The sequence below is a fragment of the Electrona antarctica genome, assembly GCF_951216825.1.
Source record: "Electrona antarctica genome assembly, chromosome: 12".
Classification (NCBI taxonomy): domain Eukaryota; kingdom Metazoa; phylum Chordata; class Actinopteri; order Myctophiformes; family Myctophidae; genus Electrona; species Electrona antarctica.
Window position 1 is genome coordinate 37875273 of NC_136793.1, and position 23972 is coordinate 37899244.

At 44.5% G+C, this 23972-nt stretch overlaps 1 protein-coding gene across 9 annotated transcripts in view; it reads right to left on the reverse strand.

Moving 5' to 3' along the window:
• Window positions 1–23972, reverse strand: part of arvcfb (ARVCF delta catenin family member b) — a 288700-nt gene that overhangs the window by 94399 nt on the left and 170329 nt on the right. For 6 of the 9 annotated variants that reach the window (XM_079516206.1, XM_079516204.1, XM_079516200.1 and 3 more), the window contains 4 exons: window positions 19624–19782; window positions 17881–17901; window positions 6023–6478; window positions 3784–4004 (listed from right to left, as the gene is read on the reverse strand). In XM_079516206.1, coding sequence (XP_079372332.1) covers window positions 3784–4004; window positions 6023–6478; window positions 17881–17901; window positions 19624–19749 — 824 coding nt within the window. In that variant the 5' untranslated portion in view covers window positions 19750–19782. The remainder of the gene's footprint in view (window positions 1–3783; window positions 4005–6022; window positions 6479–17880; window positions 17902–19623; window positions 19783–23972) is intronic. The other 3 variants (XM_079516202.1, XM_079516207.1, XM_079516201.1) reach the window with 1 other exon arrangement.

Sequence of the window (23972 nt, forward strand, 5' to 3'; positions counted from 1 at the left end):
GAAATAAATGAAGCCCCATTTTTAACGCAAGATGTGTCCAAGATAGACCAGTGAGCCAAGTCTGCCGTTATGTTAAATGACATGGATATTGCTACAGATATACAGGTCAATTAAGTGCTTTGGGGGTTTGAAGCGACTGTAGGCTCATCAGCTGCAGAGCTTGAAAGCAAAATTCTGGGCTCTATAAAGAAAAACGGATTAGATCTGTCTAAATGCCATGGACAGGGATATGATAGGGCTGCTAAAATGAGTGGTGTGCATTCAGGCGTACAAGCAAGAACCTGTGACTTGACACCCATACTGTTATAAAACGAAAATAAAAAGATTTTGAAAAGAAAGAATAGCAGAGAAAGAACCCCTTGCCCATTATGTCCTCTGTTAAAAACTTCCCTGGAGTGAAGCAGTTTTATGACACTGTAGAGTTGCTATACAACATTTTTGGTCATAGTATCAAGAGATGGGCTTTGCTCACTGAGTTGATGACGCCAGAGAGCAGAAAGATAACAATAAAAAGGTTTATGACCAACCCGCTGGTCCTCTCACCATTATGTGCTTGCAAAATAAACCTTATACCAGTGACAAAAATGATGAGCGCGATGAAGTGCATTAAATAATGCAATCAGCAAATTTAGCTTTATATTTTTGGTCAACATTTGATTTTGAAATGCTTAAAGGCTGCCTCACAATTGAATGCCACAGACGAATAACAGTCTAAGTCCACACTATTGATCCATAATGTATAAATGATAGATAAGGGGTCAGGACAACGAGGCCTTTTCGTGGAGGGGTCAGTCTGAAATTTGGACTGTTTTTCGTCTGTGGTACTCAATAATGCAAGCGAAACACACAGATATCCTCAAAGCATCTACTCTATTGCGCCATCTATCACACCACTCTTTCTACAGCAACTAAACGAGGCAGTCGAACACAATTAGTAATAACCAGGGCGAGAAAGGTTAAGCGTCACATTGATGAACTTTCTGAAGCCCTACTGACGCAGAAAGAAACTTCCGGGTGAAGGTTTTCAATGCCTTTCGATATACATCATACAGAAACTTTCCCAAAGCTTACATGGAACTGCGATTTTGTTCGACGCAATTCACCCAAACACACTGTTGGAAGCACAGGATGAGGAGTTACACCAAGCTGCCAGACGGCTTAGTGAGCACTACAGTCTGAGTCGTGCCATAACATCCCTGGCCAGCTGCTTTCTTTCAGAATCAGTTTCAGGGACCAGATACCGAAACAAAAGTCAGTTGTGAATCTAGCTAAAATGCTAATTGTAAACCACCCAGCAGTGACCTCTACATTCAGTGAGGTTTGCACAGGCTTTCCTATTATTTCGGACCCTTCCTGTCACTGTCGCAACCGCCAAGCGCAGGAGAGACTTGCTGGACTGGCCATGTTGTCGATTGAAAATTACATACATTGGATGAGTTCGCAGAGCTCAACACTCGTCGAGTCCTTGTAGCCTACTGAAAGTTAACCTGACTCCGCCAGATGGGGCAGCAGAGAGTACACTGGGTTCGTGTACTCTCTGCTGCCCCATCTGGCGGAGTCAGGTTAACTGAAAGTACCAACGTGCCAATTCTACCATTCTAGTGATATTTTAGCTACAGTGTTGCTCATTAGTTGAAGTGGATTTCAATACTGTCATGGTCACTGTCCTTGGTGCTGAACTCTTAAATGCTTGATTTGTCGACAAGAACAAAACATTGTAAGCCCTGCAGTTGTGCGTTGTGTTTGTTGTAAACTGATGCAACTTATAATAAAATAAAATTGAATTGAAATGTAACTTCAAGCTCTAATGTAATATGCTAGCTCCATAATGAAACAGTATAGTGTTTTTTCTGACTAGTGTGCACAAGACGGTGTGTGGAATAGTTGGGGGAGAGGGGCCCAGATCAGGACGGTGTGAGGAATAGTTGGGGGAGAGGGGCCCAGATCAGGACGGTGTGTGGAATTGTTTGGGGAGAGGGGCCCAGTTCAGGACGGTGTGTGGAATAGTTGGGGGAGAGGGGCCCAGTTCAGGACGGTGTGTGGAATAGTTGGGGGAGAGGGGCCAAGATCAGGACGGTGTGTGGAATAGTTGGGGGAGAGGGGCCCAGATCAGGACGGTGTGAGGAATAGTTGGGGGAGAGGGGCCCAGATCAGGACGGTGTGTGGAATAGTTGGGGGAGAGGGGCCCAGATCAGGACGGTGTGAGGAATAGTTGGGGGAGAGGGGCCCAGATCAGGACGGTGTGAGGAATAGTTGGGGGAGAGGGGCCCAGATCAGGACGGTGTGTGGAATTGTTTGGGGAGAGGGGCCCAGTTCAGGACGGTGTGTGGAATAGTTGGGGGAGAGGGGCCCAGTTCAGGACGGTGTGTGGAATAGTTGGGGGAGAGGGGCCCAGATCAGGACGGTGTGTGGAATTGTTTGGGGAGAGGGGCCCAGTTCAGGACGGTGTGTGGAATAGTTGGGGGAGAGGGGCCCAGTTCAGGACGGTGTGTGGAATAGTTGGGGGAGAGGGGCCAAGATCAGGACGGTGTGTGGAATAGTTGGGGGAGAGGGGCCCAGTTCAGGACGGTGTGTGGAATAGTTGGGGGAGAGGGGCCCAGTTCAGGACGGTGTGTGGAATAGTTGGGGGAGAGGGGCCCAGTTCAGGACGGTGTGTGGAATAGTTGGGGGAGAGGGGTCCAGATCAGGACGGTGTGAGGAATAGTTGGGGGAGAGGGGCCCAGTTCAGGACGGTGTGAGGAATAGTTGGGGGAGAGGGGCCCAGTTCAGGACGGTGTGAGGAATAGTTGGGGGAGAGGGGCCCAGTTCAGGACGGTGTGTGGAATAGTTGGGGGAGAGGGGTCCAGATCAGGACGGTGTGGGGAATAGTTGGGGGAGAGGGGTCCAGATCAGGACGGTGTGGGGAATAGTTGGGGGAGAGGGGTCCAGATCAGGACGGTGTGTGGAATAGTTGGGGGAGAGGGGCCCAGTTCAGGACGGTGTGTGGAATAGTTGGGGGAGAGGGGCCAAGATCAGGACGGTGTGTGGAATAGTTGGGGGAGAGGGGCCCAGTTCAGGACGGTGTGTGGAATAGTTGGGGGAGAGGGGCCCAGTTCAGGACGGTGTGTGGAATAGTTGGGGGAGAGGGGCCCAGTTCAGGACGGTGTGTGGAATAGTTGGGGGAGAGGGGTCCAGATCAGGACGGTGTGAGGAATAGTTGGGGGAGAGGGGCCCAGATCAGGACGGTGTGTGGAATAGTTGGGGGAGAGGGGCCCAGTTCAGGACGGTGTGAGGAATAGTTGGGGGAGAGGGGCCCAGTTCAGGACGGTGTGAGGAATAGTTGGGGGAGAGGGGCCCAGTTCAGGACGGTGTGTGGAATAGTTGGGGGAGAGGGGTCCAGATCAGGACGGTGTGGGGAATAGTTGGGGGAGAGGGGTCCAGATCAGGACGGTGTGGGGAATAGTTGGGGGAGAGGGGTCCAGATCAGGACGGTGTGGGGAATAGTTGGGGGAGAGGGGTCCAGATCAGGACGGTGTGGGGAATAGTTGGGGGAGAGGGGCCCAGTTCAGGACGGTGTGGGGAATAGTTGGGGGAGAGGGGCTTTAACTGAACCCCAGCATCCTTATTGTGGGGAAAGCTTTCACAGAAAATTGACAAGATTGACAAGCTCACAACGTGTGAGCTTGTCGATCGGCTATTTTCAGTGAAAATTTCAGTGAAAGTTTCAGTAAAAAGACACTAGTATTGAGCCATGAGGGACTCTGACGGTTACCCATATGGGGTATAAGTAGTTCATCTCCTCACCTGACACGGGGCCCATCACGGAGGGGCTCCCGGTGTGTGCGGCCTCGATTGACTCCTGGCAGCGTACGCCGGCCAGCGGTGGAGTAGTCTGGCTCCAGCTCGTAGGGCTCCTCCTCCTCTGGCCCCAGGCTGCGGCGGTCATCCTCCAGACCGTACGGCTCCGCCTGGAAACGCTCTGGCTGGGATCGGTTCAGATCTACAGTGCTGCTGCCCATGGGCACCTGGGCAGAGGATAACATAACATAACATAACATAACATAACATAACATAACATAACATAACATAACATAACATAACATAACATAACATAACATAACATAACATAACACCAGTAAGACACCTGAGGACAAGAAGCGACCTCGAGGTCGCTTCTTGGCATCCGCCTGGGTGACAGCAGACTGCTGGGCGAGCGCTGTCGCTTTGGAATGGGGTGTCAGATCAACATATCTGCCTGGGTGACAGCAGACTGATGGGCGAGCGCTGGCGCTTTGGCATGGGAGGTCAGATCAACATATGGAATGAATTATGTACTGGCCATATATGGAGCGTGTCTTGAGTGTACAGGGTTTGATGAGGTCAGATTAACATATGGAATGTCAGAACATATGGAATGTCAGCTCCATATATGGAGATCTAAGGGTGGCAGCGGGGGCAGTGTCTTGAGTGTACAGGGTTTGATGAGGGCCCAGGTAGGGCCGGGCCTTAATTTTCGGGCCTGTTGAGAACTCTAGTTTTCGCCGGCTGACGGGCGCGGCTGCACTTAACTTTGGGGCAGGCCCGTCTAGAGTTTAAATGGACAGGTATCAGTCAAAAGGGAGACATCGAAGAGGAAGGACGCGTGGGGAAGGGTCAACATATGGAATGTCAGAACAGGTCCATATATGGAGATCAAAGGGTTTGAGGTTTGAGGTGCTGGCCAATATTTATGGGATCTACATATATGGGCTTAATATTGACGACATCGCGTGATGTCACAAGGCATGACCATACAGTATATGGGGCGTGACTGACTGACTGACGGGAAATGCACGGTTTCATAGTTAACTGCGACCTGCGACAATAACATAACACCAGTAAGATGCCCTGATGGCGTCTGATGGCACACATCCACCTCGGTGAGTGTACAGGGTTTGATGAGGTCAGATGAGGTCAGATAAGGTCAGATCAACATATGGAATGAGCGTGTTGCGAGGTGTGACGGACTGACTGACAGAATGTCATAACAGGAAGGACGGGTGGGGTTGGATCAACATATGGAATGTCAGAACAGGTCAGCTCCATATATGGAGATCTAAGGGTTTGAGGTTTCAGGTCAGATCTAGGTGATGAACGAACCAACGAACCAACGGGAAATGATATGGCCATATATTGACATTCCCATATATGGAGAAGGGCCCCTGGCAATGTCGTCTACGTCTCAACTACATATATGCCCATATATGGAGATCCCTGATGATGTCACATGATATCATGTGATGTCACGAGGCATGACCATATAATGGAGGGGTGGGTGACTAGACGTGATGTCATGATGCATGGCCATATATGGAGGCGTGGGGTGACTAGACGTGATGTCATGATGATGCATGGCCATATATGGAGGCGTGGGGTGACGAGACATGATGTCATGATGCATGGCCATATATGGAGGCATGGGGTGACTAGACGTGATGTCATGATGCATGGCCATATATGGAGGCATGGGGTGACTAGACGTGATGTCATGATGATGCATGGCCATTATGGAGGCGTGGGTGACTAGACGTGATGTCATGATGCATGGCCATATATGGAGGCATGGGGTGACTAGGCGTGATGTCATCATGCATGACCATTATGGAGGCGTGGGTGACTAGGCGTGATGTCACGATGCGTGACCATATATGGAGGCGTTTTCCATAGAGATTTCCAAAAATATTTGGTTCCAGGCTTAGAATTATTGAAATGTTATTAAATATTTATATAAATAATTTTAAGTCTGGAACCAAATATTTTTGGAAATCCCTATGGGACAAATGAATGGGTTTACTATCTGTGGCACCACAAAAGGCAGACACTACAATGCCCTTTACACAACATAACATAACATAACATAACATCACAACTACAACTCAGGTATAGGAGAATTACAGCTGCTGGGTCATTACAGCTGCAGGAAAAGGACAGCATATTCAATATTACATAATACAGTAGATACAGTAATAAATAAATAATGCATATTTAACTAACAAAAACAGACCTGGGGCTGTGCCACGTGTCCGTAATCATCCTTGCGGATGGGGAGTGTGTAACTGCAGTTCTCTGGCCGGTAGTTGTTGGCTCCGTAGGGGTATCGTGGTGGACGGTAGTTGACGCCGCGTGACAGACTGCCATAGCCATCTGTGGCCACCAGGGCGTCTGACATGGGATAGCCGTCGTGCTGCAGGCCGTAGTGAAGGTGGTGGTATGAGTCCCCGCTGGTGTTGTTGTAGGTGGAGGTGTTGTTGTACGAGCGCGTCAGGGTGGAGGTGGCCTGCGGCGTGGTCATGACGTAGCGGTCGGTGCCAACCCCGCCGTTCTTAACGTAGCGCCGGTCGATGGAATCTGTGTAGCTGCCCAGTGGCGAAGAGCCTTCAGGCCCCACGGGCAGGCCGTCGGGGCCTAGCGGCACCTGTCGCACCGTCCGCGTGGTCACTGTCTTCACCATCTTGGTTACCTTTGGAGGGAAGGGTGACACAAGCCTGTTAGACACACTGACCTACAATTAGACAGTCATTAGCTCTTTTTTTTTCCTTACGTGCACCCTGATGCAAATTATTTGTTATATTTTGGTTAGTATTTTCCACACCATCAGTACAGTTTTCAGGTTCTCAAGAGCTAAAAGTCAGCACATACAGCAGCTATCGCTCTCTATAGCCCACTGCCATCAGATGTTCTTATACCTCTCTATAGCCTCTCTATAGCCCACTGCCATCAGATGTTCTTATACCTCTCTATAGCCTCTCTATAGCCCACTGCCATCAGATGTTCTCTATAGCCCACTGCCATCAGATGTTCTCTATAGCCCACTGCCATCAGATGTTCTCTATAGCCCACTGCCATCAGATGTTCTCTCTATAGCCCACTGCCATCAGATGTTCTCTCTATAGCCCACTGCCATCAGATGTTCTCTATAGCCCACTGCCATCAGATGTTCTCTCTATAGCCCACTGCCATCAGATGTTCTCTATAGCCCACTGCCATCAGATGTTCTTATATCGCTCTCTATATAGCCCACTGCCATCAGATGTTCTTATACCTCTCTATAGCCTCTCTATAGCCCACTGCCATCAGATGTTCTTATACCTCTCTATAGCCTCTCTATAGCCCACTGCCATCAGATGTTCTTATACCTCTCTATAGCCTCTCTATAGCCCACTGCCATCAGATGTTCTTCTACCCAGACATGTGGGTATACCGTATACCAGTAGCCGGTTTGGTCCGTAAGGTGAAGAAACACACAGAGAAGCTCCATGTTTCCTATCAAAGGTAATGTTTAGCCTAAGAGTCAATCACTCACAGCTGTTGGTTGCAAATGGCAGTACCTTATGTATTCTCTACACTTGTTTTGACATCCATGGCCTATCGCTGACTCCCTGACATGAAATGGCAGTACCTTATGTGTTCTCTACACTTGTTTTGACATCCATGGCCTATCGCTGACTCCCTGACATGAAATGGCAGTACCTTAATGGCAGTGTTCTCTACACTTGTTTTGACATCCATGGCCTATCGCTGACTCCCTGACATGTCAACGTGACGTAACTTAGAAGGCTGATATTGTTAAAGTAAAACCTGATGTTCACAGTAACCTGACATCATGTTCACAGAGCCAAGCCGAGCCGACCACCCACAGAAAGTCTGTTCCCAGCTGTAGCACGAATGCAGCTATCTGACAGCTAGATTCAAAAATCTCATTGGAAAGCGGTGAGGCAAGCTGACAAATGAAATGAGAGAGTAATGAGTAATTGCTTCTGTAACGTGCAGCCTTAGCATTATTGAAGCATGCATTTGACAGCCTAATGAAGAGGAAAACGCCTCATCCATTCATGTTAATAAAATCCAGTTATGTTTGGGGTTATTATAGACTCTCAGTGCCAATGTACAAACCCATTCATATGAAAACAAAAGGTGCTTTATCTTTGCACTGTTCTGCTTTGCTTCTGAAGGCCATGGATAAAATAGACATGGAAAGAGTGTGTGTGTGTGTGTGTGTGTGTGTGTGTGTGTGTGTGTGTGTGTGTGTGTGTGTGTGTGTGTGTGTGTGTGTGTGTGTGTGTGTGTGTGTGTGTGTGTGTGTGTGTGTGTGTGTGTGTGTGTGTGTGTGTGGCTGCGCACACGCATGTGTTTTTATTAAAGCCCTAAATGGATTAGCCCCACAATACATCTCTGATCTGCTAACACGACTTCCTGCCCCGAGGTCATCCTCTCAACAACTCTATAGACTATAGACTATGAAATAGTCTCCCATCCCACATAAAGTCCTTCCCCAAACTGTCCACTTGCCAGTTTGAGGTTGCCCCATGGTATTATGTTTTGTGCACTCAATGGATTTAATTGAATGAATTTTAATACCCTCTTACGGCTTTTTAAATTTGTTTGATACAGTTTCTTTATATTTAAACTGTACTACTTTGTTCTTGATTTTTTTCTTGATAACTGCACTAAGTACTGATGTCATAGCCTACCTGCTAACAATGGATACGGTATAGTATACAGCACACGCACACGCACACGCACACGCACACGCACACACACACACACACAGTATATAAAATAGTCAAGGTAGTCGCACCAGGAATAAAAATCCAGCAGCCTGCCATTGTTGTCGCTTTCTGCTTTGCTCCAGCGTTTAAAATTCAACCCCTCAGCCAGCGTCTCCCAGACAGTCCACTGGCACTGTGATGTAGCATGGTACATCTGTAGAAGCAGTGGACCCTGGCGCTTCTCTACGCTCCCAATGGAACAGAGAGAGCTGTCATGCTCAGTGGAACCACAACAGTCTGTGACCATCTAAGATGAGAAGAGAGGAGTGGACCTTACCTGTCCCCTGCCTATTCTGTCACAACACGGCACAAACATTGTGTGAGCGTATAGATCTGCTGATTTCACTAGTTTGGCTAATTTCTGTTTTGGGTCTTGAGCTAAAACGTTTGGGAACCACTTGTCTATAGAACTCAGAAACATCAGGCATGTCTCCTTCCTCTCCTCTCCTCTCCTCTCCTCTCCTCTCCTCTCCTCTCCTCTCCTCTCCTCCAGAAACCAATTTGCTACGCAGTGAATTTTGCAGTGGCTGATAATTGGCTATTTTGTCCACGGCTATGAATTCATCTTCACAATTAATGAGGTTGATGAAAATGAATCATAGTTGGCGGGGCGGGGGGTGTGGGTGTGGTGGGGGAGGGGTGTAAGTGGCCAATAGGTATGGTGGGAGTCACGTTGAGCCTGACACTGTGGTGGCTGGCAGAGGCTTGTTTCCTGACCCATTGTTATGAGCATCTCAACAGACGCTACTCCATACACTGACACCACGCTAGACAGGAACGCCCAAAAACGTCACATCCGGTTTTAGCCTGGGGTAAGAATTTTCTATGGCTGCCAATGCAACTTGGTCCAATCCTTAATCACATACGGACAAACATCTATGCCGATGCTATCTAACTTGCGGAGGTAGCGTGCCTTGTCCACGGGCAACAGATCTTTCAACGTATGGCATTGCAAATACGTTTGATAATCGCTACTCTGCTCAATATTGTTTTGAAAATGCCGCAAATTGCATTGCAGTGAACGAGCGCAAATCACAACTTCCCCCGGTTGTGGGCGGAGTCACAGTTTGAGGCGCTGTTTACGCGCCGTGGTGTCAATGTATAGCTACTCTTTCTTTTCAAAATCTTTTTATTTCCGTTTTATAACAGTATGGGTGTCAAGTCACAGGTTCATAGAAAAAATTAAAATAAAATATCAGATTTAGTATCAGTGACTGAGGTAAACAAACGTAGCCTACTGTATGAATCAAAGAGATCGTGGGCAGACATAATGAAAAGACTTATTGTGCAAAACATGCCCCTTCAAGAAAAAAGAAAAACATTTTCTCCCCTTCAAGTCCCAATTTAGTATAGCCAATTCCCAATTCCCCAGCCTCTCTACAAGTACTCCATCTCTGCTAACCCCCACAATCAGTCATTGGGAGGGTGAAGAAAGCCTCAGGTCTCCTCCGATACCCGGGCCATCAAGCCAACATCTTCTTTACAGCCGACAGTGAAAGGTCTCACTAGGGGGGCGTAACGCATGTGGAGGTACACGATAGCTACTCTTAATTGGAATATGATTTATCATCACTCCTGTGGATTAGTGCATAATTTACAATTTAATCAGGAATGAAAGAAACAACAACGGAATCATGTCGAAAATCGACACTACTGTTGAGGATGTTAAAGGTCTGGTGAGTTTTTGTACTTTTTCTTTCTCTTTTTTTATTTTTATTTTCTGAGCTCAATTGCACCCAAAAAAAACTTTTAACATTCAGTAGATTTTCTGTGGTCTGGGGTTTTCTGGCTCAAACAAGTTTGCCTGTGGAATGTGATGTAACAGTCCACAAATCCCATATACTGTATGACATAACAATTTGCCAGCAGATGTTGAGGGATTTTGCCTGTTTTCATTGCAGCTCAAAAGGCTTCATAACACACAGAGAAAACCCCACACCACAGAAAATCCACTGAATGTTCAAAGTTCAGGTTGTGTGGGTGTAATTGAGGTCATAAAACCTAAAACAAAAACAAAAAATAAAAATAGATGATAATGAATGTTATGAAACCTTAGAATAAAGTCAGACTTCTTGTAGATCTGCGGTGGTTAAAATGTTTGTGATGCTATATTAATTACTTTTGTTGGGGACCCCTGGAACCCCCTCAATGACCCCCGGGGGTCCCCAGACCCCACTATGAGAACCACTCTTCTCGAGACAACATTACAGTGCAAGGTCTGATAATATTCCAGTATGGACATGGATCTGACTCATGCAACAGTATTGAAAAGGTCAAATAAGGTAAATAAACGGCCCATTAACCCATTACAACCGGTATACTTTGGCTATTCAAAAATAGCAGCTTGTAGATCTGCTATTTTTGAAAAATGTGTGCAAATCTTTGAAAATATATATTTTTAAAGCGAACATTTTTAACTCAAATCTTTGATTCTGGGGGTCCCTGGAACACAATATATTGAGATGGGGGTCTGCGGCCAAATACAGTTTTGGGGGTCCTTGACATGAACAAGTTTGAGCACCACTGACATAGCAACATATGTTTGTCAGAAAACTGTTAGGATTTAGAAGATTTTGTAGAATCAGCCTCAGGTCTTAATGGTAAGTAAAAAAAATATATGCAGGAGAATGTCTGAGAAAATTAGTATAGAAAAAAAGATATGAGGGAAGCTACTGTATGTAAGATTGTCCGCCCTTTGAGAAAACAGAATTTAATTTATGGGTTCTTTAATTTTGGTGCATGCATGCTCATTAGGTTAGAAAAAACAAAGAGATATTTTCACTAGCTTTCCTTTTAGCTTCACCTTCCCTGTGAACTTGATACATAAAATCTAAACAAAAAAAACATTTTAGGAACACTGAAGCTAATTTTCACTTGAGTACAGTAATTACTGTATAACACATTTGTTTTTAACACTCTTTCTCCCTGCCTCTGCATGGTGCTCACACAAATGCTTTCAATCGCATTATAATGATCATCCCCTTCATGTTAAAAATAAAGAGCCCTTGTCGGCTTCTGAACTTAGTGAAAGAGATGAAGCGTGGGCCACATATGGGCCCTTCAAAATAACATGCTAACAGGCAAGAACAGAAGAGGAAATAGGGCGCCATTCATTTTAGTCGACATGGTAAAGCCACAGATCCGCTACCCATTTCAGCGTACAGGTTACTATGGTAGCATTTCAGCTGCCATAGTAACCACGGGGTTAGCCGGAGAGCAGCCATTCCCCCCTGCCTCAGGAGCTCAGTCTGTGAAATCAGTGCATTCACATTAAATCACTTCTTAAGCTGCATTCTTACGATCATGCTTTTGTATGTGTGCGAGCACGTGCATGACTACCATACAATATACGCATATGTTGGTATCACATAAAAGGTAGTAAGGTACTACTGTATTTAAAAAAATGTCCAAAATAATATGGCAGGCAACGTCTTCGGCTTCATTACACAAGAGTCTCTGCAAGCCTGTCCGGTGAGGACGCGCTCTGATTGGCCAGTCTTCGCTTTGACTGGCAGTTCTGCCAGGATGAAACTCATTGTCTCCCCTATTCAGTCAATTTATGGAAGGATGATTGTGATTGCTTAAACATTGCTCAAACACAGCTATTTACAGCACGTGACACCGCCATACGAGTATGAATCTTAATAAGGTCAATCGTATTCTATCCTGTCCTGCTTGCTTCCATTCTCCTCCATTCAGTTTAAATGTGGTCTTTCCAGCTCTATCCTCCTCTGTACTGGATGGAACCTACCTGTCATAACAGAGAAGATATGAACACAGACATGGCCTCCCAAGCCTTCACATGGATCCACCCCTTACACTAACATTGCTCCTTAGGAGCCTGGCAGGGGTTGCGGAGGGAACCATCACACAGGTTTCAAACAAACTTTGATCTGTGCTGAAGTTCACAACTCACTAAAAAGGGAGATGAGAGAGGCTTCAGAAGCCTCTGTGAAATGAGATGCTGGAGCATGGTAAACACGCACAGAGCTAAAAGAGACTTGTTAAATGTTGGAGAACGCACATAGGCTATGGTATTTGTTTGAGAGTACATTTAGTTGGTGTGTGATATGTATGTGTGCATACTGTATATTGTAAGGTGTGTGTACTGTGCTGTGTGTGTGTGTGTGTGTGTGTGTGTGTGTGTGTGTGTGTGTGTGTGTGTGTGTGTGTGTGTGTGTGTGTGTGTGTGTGTGTAAACCAGCAGTCCTTCTGAAAGGTGTGCACATAACAAGCAGGCTCAAACTGTTTATGAAACTGTTAAAAGCGTCACACTCTCTTACAGTTCTGTTAAGAGTTTTTACGATCTCTGCGGCATTCACTTTTATAGACAGGGGTAAGTAGGGAAAGGGAAAACATAGATAAAGGGATAGTTCTGGTTTTTTATTTATTATTTTACGGAGGAAAAGTTAAGCCGAAACTATTCTGGTTTTACTCCCCTTGGTATTTTTATTTTTATTTTATAGAAACTAGGAGACATCAGTAGCACCAGAAAGGGTGACATCCATGTTTTATTCTCTTTGGACTAACATTTCTTTGAGTTCATCATCACAAACTGAAATGGCAACTACCAACATTTGATGGCAAAGTAAGTCGAGACTTACGAGTCTAAAAATGTCTAAGAAACTGCAATCAATACTCAAGAAAAAGTGAACTATCCCTTTCCGAGGAAGGAAAAAAATGGGGGGGGGGGGGGGGATCACAGCAAAATGCACACGGTAGCACAGCACTGTTTACTGGGTCTGTCTCAGATGGGGTGGGGGTCCGTGTGGGCGGCCTGGATTCAGACACAGTCAGGGTCTCAGTCACCGTCACTGGGTGGTAGGTTCGTTGGATGATGGTTTTGACCACTTTGGTCACCTGGGGTTGGATAAAAGGGTGGATTGGGTTGGCACAGCAATCAGTAGAAGTGAGCAGGGATAACGGTACTGTACTTGCATCAGATGGTATATCAATTCCTACAGTATATACTGAATCAGCTGGCTTAACTGATTATCAACATACACCTTTTACTAGACAAATCGAACTTTGTTTTTATAAGCAATATTCCATTGTCTCTCGCCTTTTACATTTGCATCCATTCAAAATGCTGTGGTGCTTGTATGAGTTGCATTGTGTATTATGAAAGGTGGCATACAAATGTACTTTATTGTTATTACTGACATGGGATCGGTGGATGTGAATCATGTACTGTACTCAGGTGCTCAGGTACTGTAGTAGTTCTGTAATAATACAGCAACTAGAGCATAACTACCATGAGACATTATTTTCTCTCTCATTCTCAAGTAAATGCAAGCACGTGTCAAACAGTCAACCGGGTGCACGGTTCAAATAAAGTGAAGAAGAGCTATACTGCCAAGAAGAGAAACTTCTGACGTGGATATAGAATACATCTAACGTCACAATTCCAATTCCAATTCAACCAACTAAAAGGTGACTCTAAAGGAAGTCATAAAAATATGGTCTGGAAAGAAAGAAAATCACTGATGCTGGCAACAGTAGCAGAGATAACAGTAGTAGTCTAAATCACTCACTTCTAGCCATCAACGACAGTTAAAAAAAGAGATATAGGAAAACCTGAAACAGCTACTGTTCAGCATGTTGCTGAAACATTAAGTATTAACCCGGAAACCACTCCCGGCCGAGCGTGATGCAGGGTGTGGTGGATGTTTTTGATTTGTTTGTGTGGTCTAACTTAACTCTCATTAACTCAAGTCTATGGAGCAGTAGTGGAACACTGGTGTATTACTGGTCCAGCGGCTGCCAGACAGACAGCGGGAGTGCTGGAGAAAAGCCAAGGAGAAGTTAAACAGGATGGGAATGGGAGAGAGGATGTGGAAGCCCTGGCCTGCTCATTGGCACAAAGAATAAAACAGCATGTACAAACACAGTAAAATCCTGAGTGTTGTTAACACAATCTTTGCCAATCTCTCCACAACACGCCTTAGCCAGAACGAGGGAACTCGTCTTTCTTTAATTTAATTTAATCCAGTAATTAAAAAGAATATGTAAAACATATATACAGGTATATGGCACCTAGGCTGCTGAGCCAGCCTGACGGCGTGGCGTGGGTTCAACTCCTGTTCCCGACAGCCTTTTCCGCGTGTCTTCCCCCATCTCTCTCCTCATTTCCTGTCAGACTATACTTTCATCCTATCAATAAAGGCAGAAAAACATACAGACAGCCTACATACGGATCCAACGTGCACGTGGCCACGCGCGCTTATTTGTCCTTTTTCTGCTCAAAATGAGACAATCTGTGATGTTAAGGACCTTATAAAACCTGAAAACAAGCTATGCTAATGATGATGCTACCACCAGGCGATGCTGCTCCTCCTACAGCAAGAACAACAACAGCTATGGGGGGCTACAAGTCCTGGTTAGTCAGGGGGCCCTTCTTCTTCTTTGGTTTTTCACACATGATTTCCCCTAGAGGGCTGGGATGGATTGTGTTAATTTAACCGATTATTAGTTACCCAAATGAACCGGCCCATATTTATACTCTTAGTTAATTGGACATTGAGTATTTAACTGTGCACGCATACAGACATCAACACACGCGGCATGGTTTCAGCCAAGGCCAGATTACTTTCATTCAAAGGGCTGGATAACTATTATTATATTAGATAGACCATCCATTCTCAATTGCAAACATTTTGTTTCAATGTTTCAACTCGCACACACAGACGCACACGCACGCGCACACGCACGCGCACACGCACACACACACGCACACACACACACACACAGTTATAGTTGTTGAGACTGCATTTCCCTAACATCCGTTTTCCAACTGAGTTAACTGTGGTGAGTTAAAGATCAACAGATCCAGAAATGTGTTTACTACCACCAACTAGACATCAGAAAGTAGTTTTTAGCTGTATAAAAATGTTGGTAGTTGAAAGCAGGATTCCCATCAAGGAAATACATGTATCACTGTTACACATACAGAATATGGGAATACATGTATCACTGTTACACATACAGTATATGGAAAGGCTTGTGTTCAAAGGAGCAGATACATGTATCACTGTTACACATACAGTATATGGAAAGGCTTGTGTTCAAAGGAGCAGATACATGTATCACTGTTACACATACAGTATATGGAAAGGCTTGTGTTCAAAGGAGCAGATGAATGCTACATGAGCCAACTTGGAGATAGAGTAGAAGCGCGTGAAAGGAAGGGTGGTTGGTATTGAATCACACGGAAGAGAGGAAAACAAGGAACAGGATGAGGAGTCAAAGTGAGAGCAGAGGGGTATTTCCATACATGTACAGTAGAAATACATCAGAAACTAGAAACAAAGACAAGGACGAAAAGCCATTAGGCTAAGGCACTTGGCAGTGTGTGCGTGTGCGCGCGCGTGCGTGCGTGCGTGCGTGCGTGTGTGCGTGTGTGTGTGTGGGTGCGTGCCTGGCTGTGTGTGTGTGTGTGTGTGTGTGACACTGACAGACAAAAAAGACTTGTGTCCCTATACTGTACTGTATTGTACATGTACACCCTCAGGCTGCTCTGCCACTAATTAGAAGATGGCTGTCAGAAGATCATTGCTCAACATTAATCGTCTCCTCTTCTTTAAATGATTTCCAGAACCCAGCTTGGCCTGTCTCCTCCCATAGAGGACATCAGGCCCTTATAAGGAGTGTCCTTTCCTCTCCTCTACCTCCCGGCCAGAACAACGCCTCGATAAGCCCCAGTTCATGGTTAAGCGTGATGTCGCGGATGAAATACGCAGCCCTGCAATGTGCGACATACATGTGCCTGTCTGATGAGCATTTTCTGTCACCAGTGTGGTGGTGTAAAATAGATAGGGAGGCATCCTGAAAGACCAACAAAATTGTTATTTTAAGTTCAAGGACAGCTGCTGGCTCTAGAAGAGTCTTGTTTGTCTTGAATTATATGAAAGTGTAAGAACAGAAGTGTTCCGTTCACTCAGTTACGTATAATACATTTCCTTCATTCATCTTCATTTGCAAAAAAGACCACTGAACATGACCACAATGCTCATCTTTTGTTTCATTGCCAAGCCATGGCCACTTGAATGAGTTTTATGACCTGTGTACGGCCAGGCTCGCAAACCCCTCTGCAAGCGCGCGTGACTTGGATGACGCTTGTGAAAGCAGGTGCGCAGGGAAGCATGGACCAGGCTTTAGAGAGCCGTTTCTGTGTATGTGTCAGTGTATCTCTCTGTATGCATGCCTACCTGAGTGCATGAGTGTATAACATTGTCCACGCGTCTGTGTGTGAGCTTGCATAATATTGTTTGTGCCTGTGTGAGCCAGTGTCTGCACGGCCAGACAAACAAGCACACATACTAGCATCAGTGTGCACAGTATATGAGTGTGTGTTCAATGCCCTTTGTGTATACGTATTGATGTACTGTATACCGGTATGTGCATGTCCGCATTCGTGAGCTCGGGGCTGCATAATAATAATAGTGCACGTATGTGTGTTTGTCTGTGGTCGACCTTTGTGTGTGGTCTTTGTGTTTTTGTGTGTTGGCCAGAAAAACACTTCACATATGTGCCATGCGTGCCAATGAGCAGAATGTCACGTTGTGAGCTTGTAGATTTGCCATTTTTGGAGGTAAAAGTACTTTGTGATAAATCTGGTTGCTAAAGTTGATTTTATCTTGACTACTAAGCGTTTCAGAGAAATGCAAGGGCTGGCCGAACACAGAATACTGAAAAGCTACAGTAGCTGTACTTCAATACCTACTGGTGAAACCGTCTACTGGTAAATATTCCTGGGAGACTAAACAAAGAGATTATCTGATCAGGAGGAACAAAAGAGGGAGTGGAGTCAAAGAGAAAGAGTGCCGATTAAAGTTGGTTTTAAAGCAAGTACGTGTACGTATGTATGTGAAAGATAGCAACCAGAGCTCATCCCAAACGGTGGAAGCAGCAAGCGCTGTGTAGTACAGTTTTATTTGATAGAAAAGAATCTGTGGTTCTCAACTTCTGCTGCTAGTTTTCCTCTCCTAGTTCTACAAGGTTTCTACAGTAGTGATATTCACCATGAGTGCCCCACCAGGCATCTAGTGACTTTCTTGTCTGAACTAGAACCTAATCACAAGCCTAGAATGAAAACCACCAGTTCTCTGGGTCCCCAGGACTGAAGTTGAGAACCAGTGGTCCAGCTTATTAGTGCATTAGCTGGGATGCTGCATAGGTGACTGCATAGTCTGCGTGGCATGCCCACCAATGGGAATGGGCAGATTGGGCACACACATACACACGCACGCACGCACAATGGTGGTGCAGGTGAGTGGAGCGAAAGCAAAGTCAATATGAAACAAAACCCACTCACCTTCACATTAGATGGTACACCCTTACAGAGAAACAAACAACAGACAGAAGCAGAGTGCGGGTCAAAAAAAACAACCCGCACAAAGTAGGAAAGCACCACCCCATAATAACACTATTCATAGTATTCCATCACAGACATCTTGGTGGCAAACAACAGGTGATTGTAAATAAATACCAGGTTATCCTACACTATTAAATGAACAAAACTCTTAGTCCCCTTTTTCTCCGATAGTGGGTTGGCCAATTGATCTGAAATCGCACATGGACATTGACTATTGGGATATGCAGGGAGTCGGGAAGCTGATTTTTTATTTTTCCAAATTTAAGCTGTTCATTAGCATTTTAGCCACAGGCTATACAATCAGCAGTCCCTGCAGGCTATAGGATCTGTAGTCGCAGTCCCTGCAGGCTATAGGATCTGTAGTCGCAGTCCCTGCAGGCTACAAGATCTGTAGTCACGGTCGGATAGATGGTGGGTGGAAATTTGTCGTGCCATTTTGAAGGACACAACATCATGAGAATACTATGGATACACATAGAATTATATAAGACAAACGCGCTCAGTGTATCTTCGGCCGCGAGGGGGTGGCATCATGCAGTTTGGAGGCAGTTATCCACAGACATTTTTAATTAATGTATTTATTTATTTATCATTTAGATGGTTTAAAAGGTTTAAAAGGGGACTTATAAAGGGAATCAGATCTTGGGCTGGAAAAACAAATACAAATGTGCAGGTATGACTGAAGGCTAAAGTTGGCGTTGGGATGATACAGTCATATATTACACAGTATACAGTTGGGTGCCACCGATATTGTCCCTTATCATTTGACCCATTTAGGCCTGACTTCAAAATTTTAAAAAATCCTTCTAAATCCTCCAGTTTTCTGAAATAAATATTTTCACGATTTTTCTAAAATAGCAGACCTACAAGCTCGTAGCGCGCCACTCGGTGGCGCGCTATGAGCTTGTAGATCTGCTATTTTTCAATAGCTAAATTATAACAATGTTTAAAACACCAAAAGGGGTTCCCGCCCAAAATGGGTTAACTGTCCTTTTGCGCAGATCACGCAAACCTCAGCAAAAAGAAAAGGACAATATTGATGGCCTCCAACTGTATATATGTCTATTATATAGTCATTTGGCCTGTGCTGGCGTCACAAAGTTATTCATTCTTACTGTCTTTTGCAGTGTGTTAAAGCACCAGCTACTTTTGTAAATATTTATGCACAAGAGAAATAGCATAGTACAAATTCCATGATACCGTACACAACACATCTAATCTAACACATTGAAGGTACTGTACACATGTGCCCGGATAATATTTCCCATGTAGCCAAGTGGTATGCATGCTAATCTACCTTCATCCCTCCCCTCTTACATGTGTAGCATCTATTCATTACACCTCGGGACAAACGCTCCCCTGTGCCTGCTCCAGTTTAAGATAAGATAAACAACTTGAACTTTACAGACCCCAGCGGTCGGCGATATTGTGTCATTGTCACAACAAGGAATGAGGCATAGGAAAGATTAATGTTGACATGTGACCAAGCTCTGCATGACTGTAGATAGACCCATGCCCTTGGAACATATACGGTAAATATGTAATCCTTAACTGTAAAGTCTATCCATCCATGTGTACTCAGCAGCATGTGTGTGTGTGTGTGTGTGTGTGTGTGTGTGTGTGTGTGTGTGTGTGTGTGTGTGTGTGTGTGTGTGTGTGTGTGTGTGTGTGTGTGTGTGCTACCTTGGTCTCTGTGCGCCGCGTGGTGCCATCATCGGAGGTAACCACAGAGACGTGGGATGTGGGGGTTCCAGGGTCCTCCTCGATGGTAACCGTCTCCTCCACCATGTCCTGGGGCTCCTGCATCATGGCCAGGGACGTGGCGTTACTGGGACTCTGCTCCTGAATTGAGGAGAGGACAGAGAGCGAATGGGGTTTAGTATGTTTTATATCGTGTGATAAATACATTATTGCTCTTTGAGCATGCGTGCGTGTGTGTGTGCTCACATTTGAGGCATTAAGGAGATCTAGTGACGTACAATGATGGAGTAAGCGCCATGAACCCAAGCCAACCAACGAGAGGGCGAATAATAACGAGTAAGTGGCAGAATAATTCAGTGGGTGCTTTATTCCAAAAAATATGGCTTTATGTGTTTTAGCATGTTTTAGCACAAAACCCACGGGCAACTGAGAGTTAATGAAAACGAACATTCATATAATATTGATAATATTCAATAATGTATTGCCAACGCCAGCGTACATTTGATTTGGAACTTGTTTCAACGGGTCTGATACACCCCAATGAATCATGTAGGACCACAGCAGTCTAGTCTTCTGTTGCACTGGTGAGTGTAAGTCGTCAATATGCTCAAACATTACTCAAAATAGCACAAAATTGCCAGCTGATTGTTTATGTTTGGGAAACTGTGCTTGAGCAGATCCCTTGAGACATGAATTGGGTCAATAAATCCTTCAGGGCGATACTTGGTTAATATTTAATCCAGAAGACCTTGATTTTAAAGGATCTATCACGTAAGGATAAAAAGTGAACTTTTAAAGGACCATTCTACTGGAATTATTTAATTCCTCAAGCAGGTGTGCTTGTATGACAAGGTTTAAATCAGGGTTTTTATTTCACTTTGCACTTTACCGTGGATTTTTTTTAAACTTGCTTGAGACAGGTAATGCAGAATTTTAAACTAGATTCTGTTGTGTTTGTTCCAACGCATGCATGCTCAAAATAGCGTTTCAAAGTTTCAAATGGCCATGACTTCTTAACTGTGCAATGATTTTCAATAACGTTTTAATGACTATGGAGAACATGTAAACAAATAATAAAAATTAAAAAGCCATTAATGGACAAAATAGACAACATGTATTATGTCAATAGACATGTATTGATGGCGGTATGGTCCTTTAAAGGAGGTTTTGCTCATGTCCCACCTCACCCTAAGCGTGACAAAAACACACTTCCGGTGCATTTCATCCTCATTGATTGAGGTTGTGTGAAGGAAGTTGTGTGAGGTCATTGGCTGGTGAAAGAACTCCCTCACATACAGTAGCTCTCACATGCTAGTCTGAGTCAGTGTGACCAAACCACAACCCTCGTGAGAGAGAGGGGAAGGAAGGCATTTGAGGCAATCATTGATAAGCATAAAAAGAAAGAGAAGGACATGAAGTCAGGAGGAGTAATGTGGAGGGGGAGTGTGAGAGAAGAGAGCGAGGTAATACGGCGGAGAAAAAGAGAAAGAGGGAAGGAGAGGAAAAGAGTTGCAGAGAATGAGCCAATCCAGAATAAAAATGAGCCAATCCAGAATAAAAATGAGCCAATCCAGAATAAAAATGAGCCAATCCAGAATAGAAATGAGCCAATCCAGAATAAAAATGAATTGATTTGAGAAACAGCAAAGCTACAGTAATACAGTAAACTGAGAATGCATTGGGCGTTTAAGTTAAATAACTCAGAAACTACAAATCATTTCAAAGTAAAAAGTTCCAGCATGTGTCTCCACAGTAAGCTGAATTATAAAAAGTGTGAATGGAGTTTCTAGGTGAAAGTGCTTTTTTGACGTGCCAATATCTGCCATTGAGCCCCATTGTGAATTTCTCAAAATTGAAAGCACTATATTTCTAAAACTATGAAACATTCAAAGAACACAGGAAACCTAAATAGGTTTGAATGGGGTTTCTAGGTGTAAGTATGTAGGACTAGTAGCATGCCAAAGTTTGTGCTATTGCCATTGAGAATGCATTGGGCGTTTAAGTTAAATACAGGGGGGACATATTTTGACAGCAGAAACTGCCTGTCATAATTTCTCCCTATTCCAAAGCCCCCCCAGGTACATTATATATTTAAACTATTTTCAGCAATGGTACACTTATTTTTTCAGTGGGTAGATCTTGTTGAGTCCACCGTAAGATGAACCTAAATAGGTTTGAATGGGGTTTCTAGGTGTAAGTATGTAGGACTAGTAGCATGCCAAAGTTTGTGCTATTGCCATTGAGAATGCATTGGGCGTTCAAGTTAAATACGGGGGGGACATATTTTGACAGCAGAAACTGCTATTCCAAAGCCCCCCCCAGGTACATTATATATTTAAACTATTTTCAGCAATGGTACACTTTTCAGTGGGTAGATCTTCTTGAGCTGGTCATTTTGAAAGTAGATCTCACGTCATAAATGTGTGGGCACCCCTGCAGTAAAGACTTCAGTGATGAAGCACTGTAGTGGTGAATACCTCTTTAGACCCAAATGTACCACTTCCTGGTCTGGGATCAAATCCCACTAGAGCAGACAAATGATCCTAGATCACTTTATTTAAAGTATGATTAATTCATTAATTCATTAATATATATTTGTCTTTCTTTTTAAACATGTTCTTATAGGCTAAGGTTAGCATGAACAAACTTCTTTTCTTTTCTTCCATTTCTGGACTCAGAAAGGCAACCAGAGACAAAGAGAGAGAAAGCATTAATTTAAGTGACCCCGGTTGTGAGGGGAAATACTGAGAAAGTGGTAGCCTACTACCTACAGTATATGCCATACCTGACTGCACACCAGGATGGAGCAAGAAACACTGCCAGATAAAATCGTCTGTTTGCGCAATGTCTTTGAAGATGGGTAACAAGTGGGTATTCAGCTCTCCATTGATTGGCCGGCTCAGCTTCAAAGGCTAGCTTGCACACCATCCTCAATGATCTCATTCTCAAGTGAGACTTGCTGATCAGTCCAAAGTCCACACTTTTCATCATGTGGCCACAATTCCACCATCCTCCAACATCTAAGTTAAGTTAAGTGTACAGTGTATACAGTATACCTTCTTTGAGGTAGTAAGGTAACCTCAAGTCACCTTTTTTCTCTGTTTACAGAAAATTGCTGCAAGCTTCAATTGAGAACTAATTAGCCTGTGACCTGGGGAGGGTCATTTGGCAAGAAGAGTGTGCTGCTAGTTTCAATAGTAGATTCGATAGTGGAGCTAATTACCTGCAGAAAAGAGCAAAACACTCATGTTCTCGCTGTTGTATGACTGACTATAACTATGTACGTATCATTGTCAAAATAGTGACACCAGGTGGATATGTCTCTCTGTGGGTTTATAATCATGTATTGTAACCAATGAGCCTGTGATGAAATAACGACGATATTTAATCCATTGGAACACAGGGTCTTTTTCCATTTCCTTAAATGTAACGGTTTGGTACTACAAGGTTTTCATCCTACAGTGACAATATGCAAAAAGCGGCATTAGCTCCACTTCATTCTTCCCTTTTGATAAAATGAAACAAAATGCACAGCTATCCTTCTCTCCCCAGCTGAACCCAGAGAATATACAATAAGTCAAAATGGGAATACTTAATGAAAGCAGCAGCTGCTCATCTTAAACACACAACAAGCAGTTTGTTTAAAATGCACACTGCCTGGCCAAGCAGCGGTGGCAGTGGTCAAAGAGAGATAGATACAAAGAGACGAGAGAGAGAGAGACGAGAGAGAGAGAAAGAGAGAGAGAGAGAGAGAGAGAGACGAGAGAGAGAGATAAGGAGAGATAGATAAAGAGTTCCTCTGAGTGCTGACACATCAACACCTTGATCCTAACAAATTGTTTCTTCTCTCTCTCTCTGGTTTGCCTTCTCCCTGCTCTGCCCCCACTGGCATCCTCTACATGCACTAATAAGAGCGCTGGAGCTATAGTCAACATTACAGGTCTTAAATAAATGATTAAAAGTCGTCTGCCCCTGGGCTGACATGACCGTCTGGAGTGCTCGCAGAGAGAGAGAGAGAGAGAGAGAGAGAGAGAGACGGGCATTGATATTTGCATGCATGTGTGCGTGCGTGTGTGCCTGTGTATGTGAATGTGTATGTGTGTGTCTGTTTGTGTGTGTGGGTGGGGTGGGAGGGAATCATGTTCTTTGGTGGGAAAGATATGGGGATCATTAAGGTGACCTTTACAAGATCTGTGAAATGTCTGGTAATATGAGAGAAACAGAGAGAGAGACAAAGAGAGAGAGAGACAGGCGGCGTGGAAGTGTGTGTGTGTGTGTGGGGGGGGGGGGGGGGGGGACAGGTCCGACAATAATTATTGTCAAATGGGAGA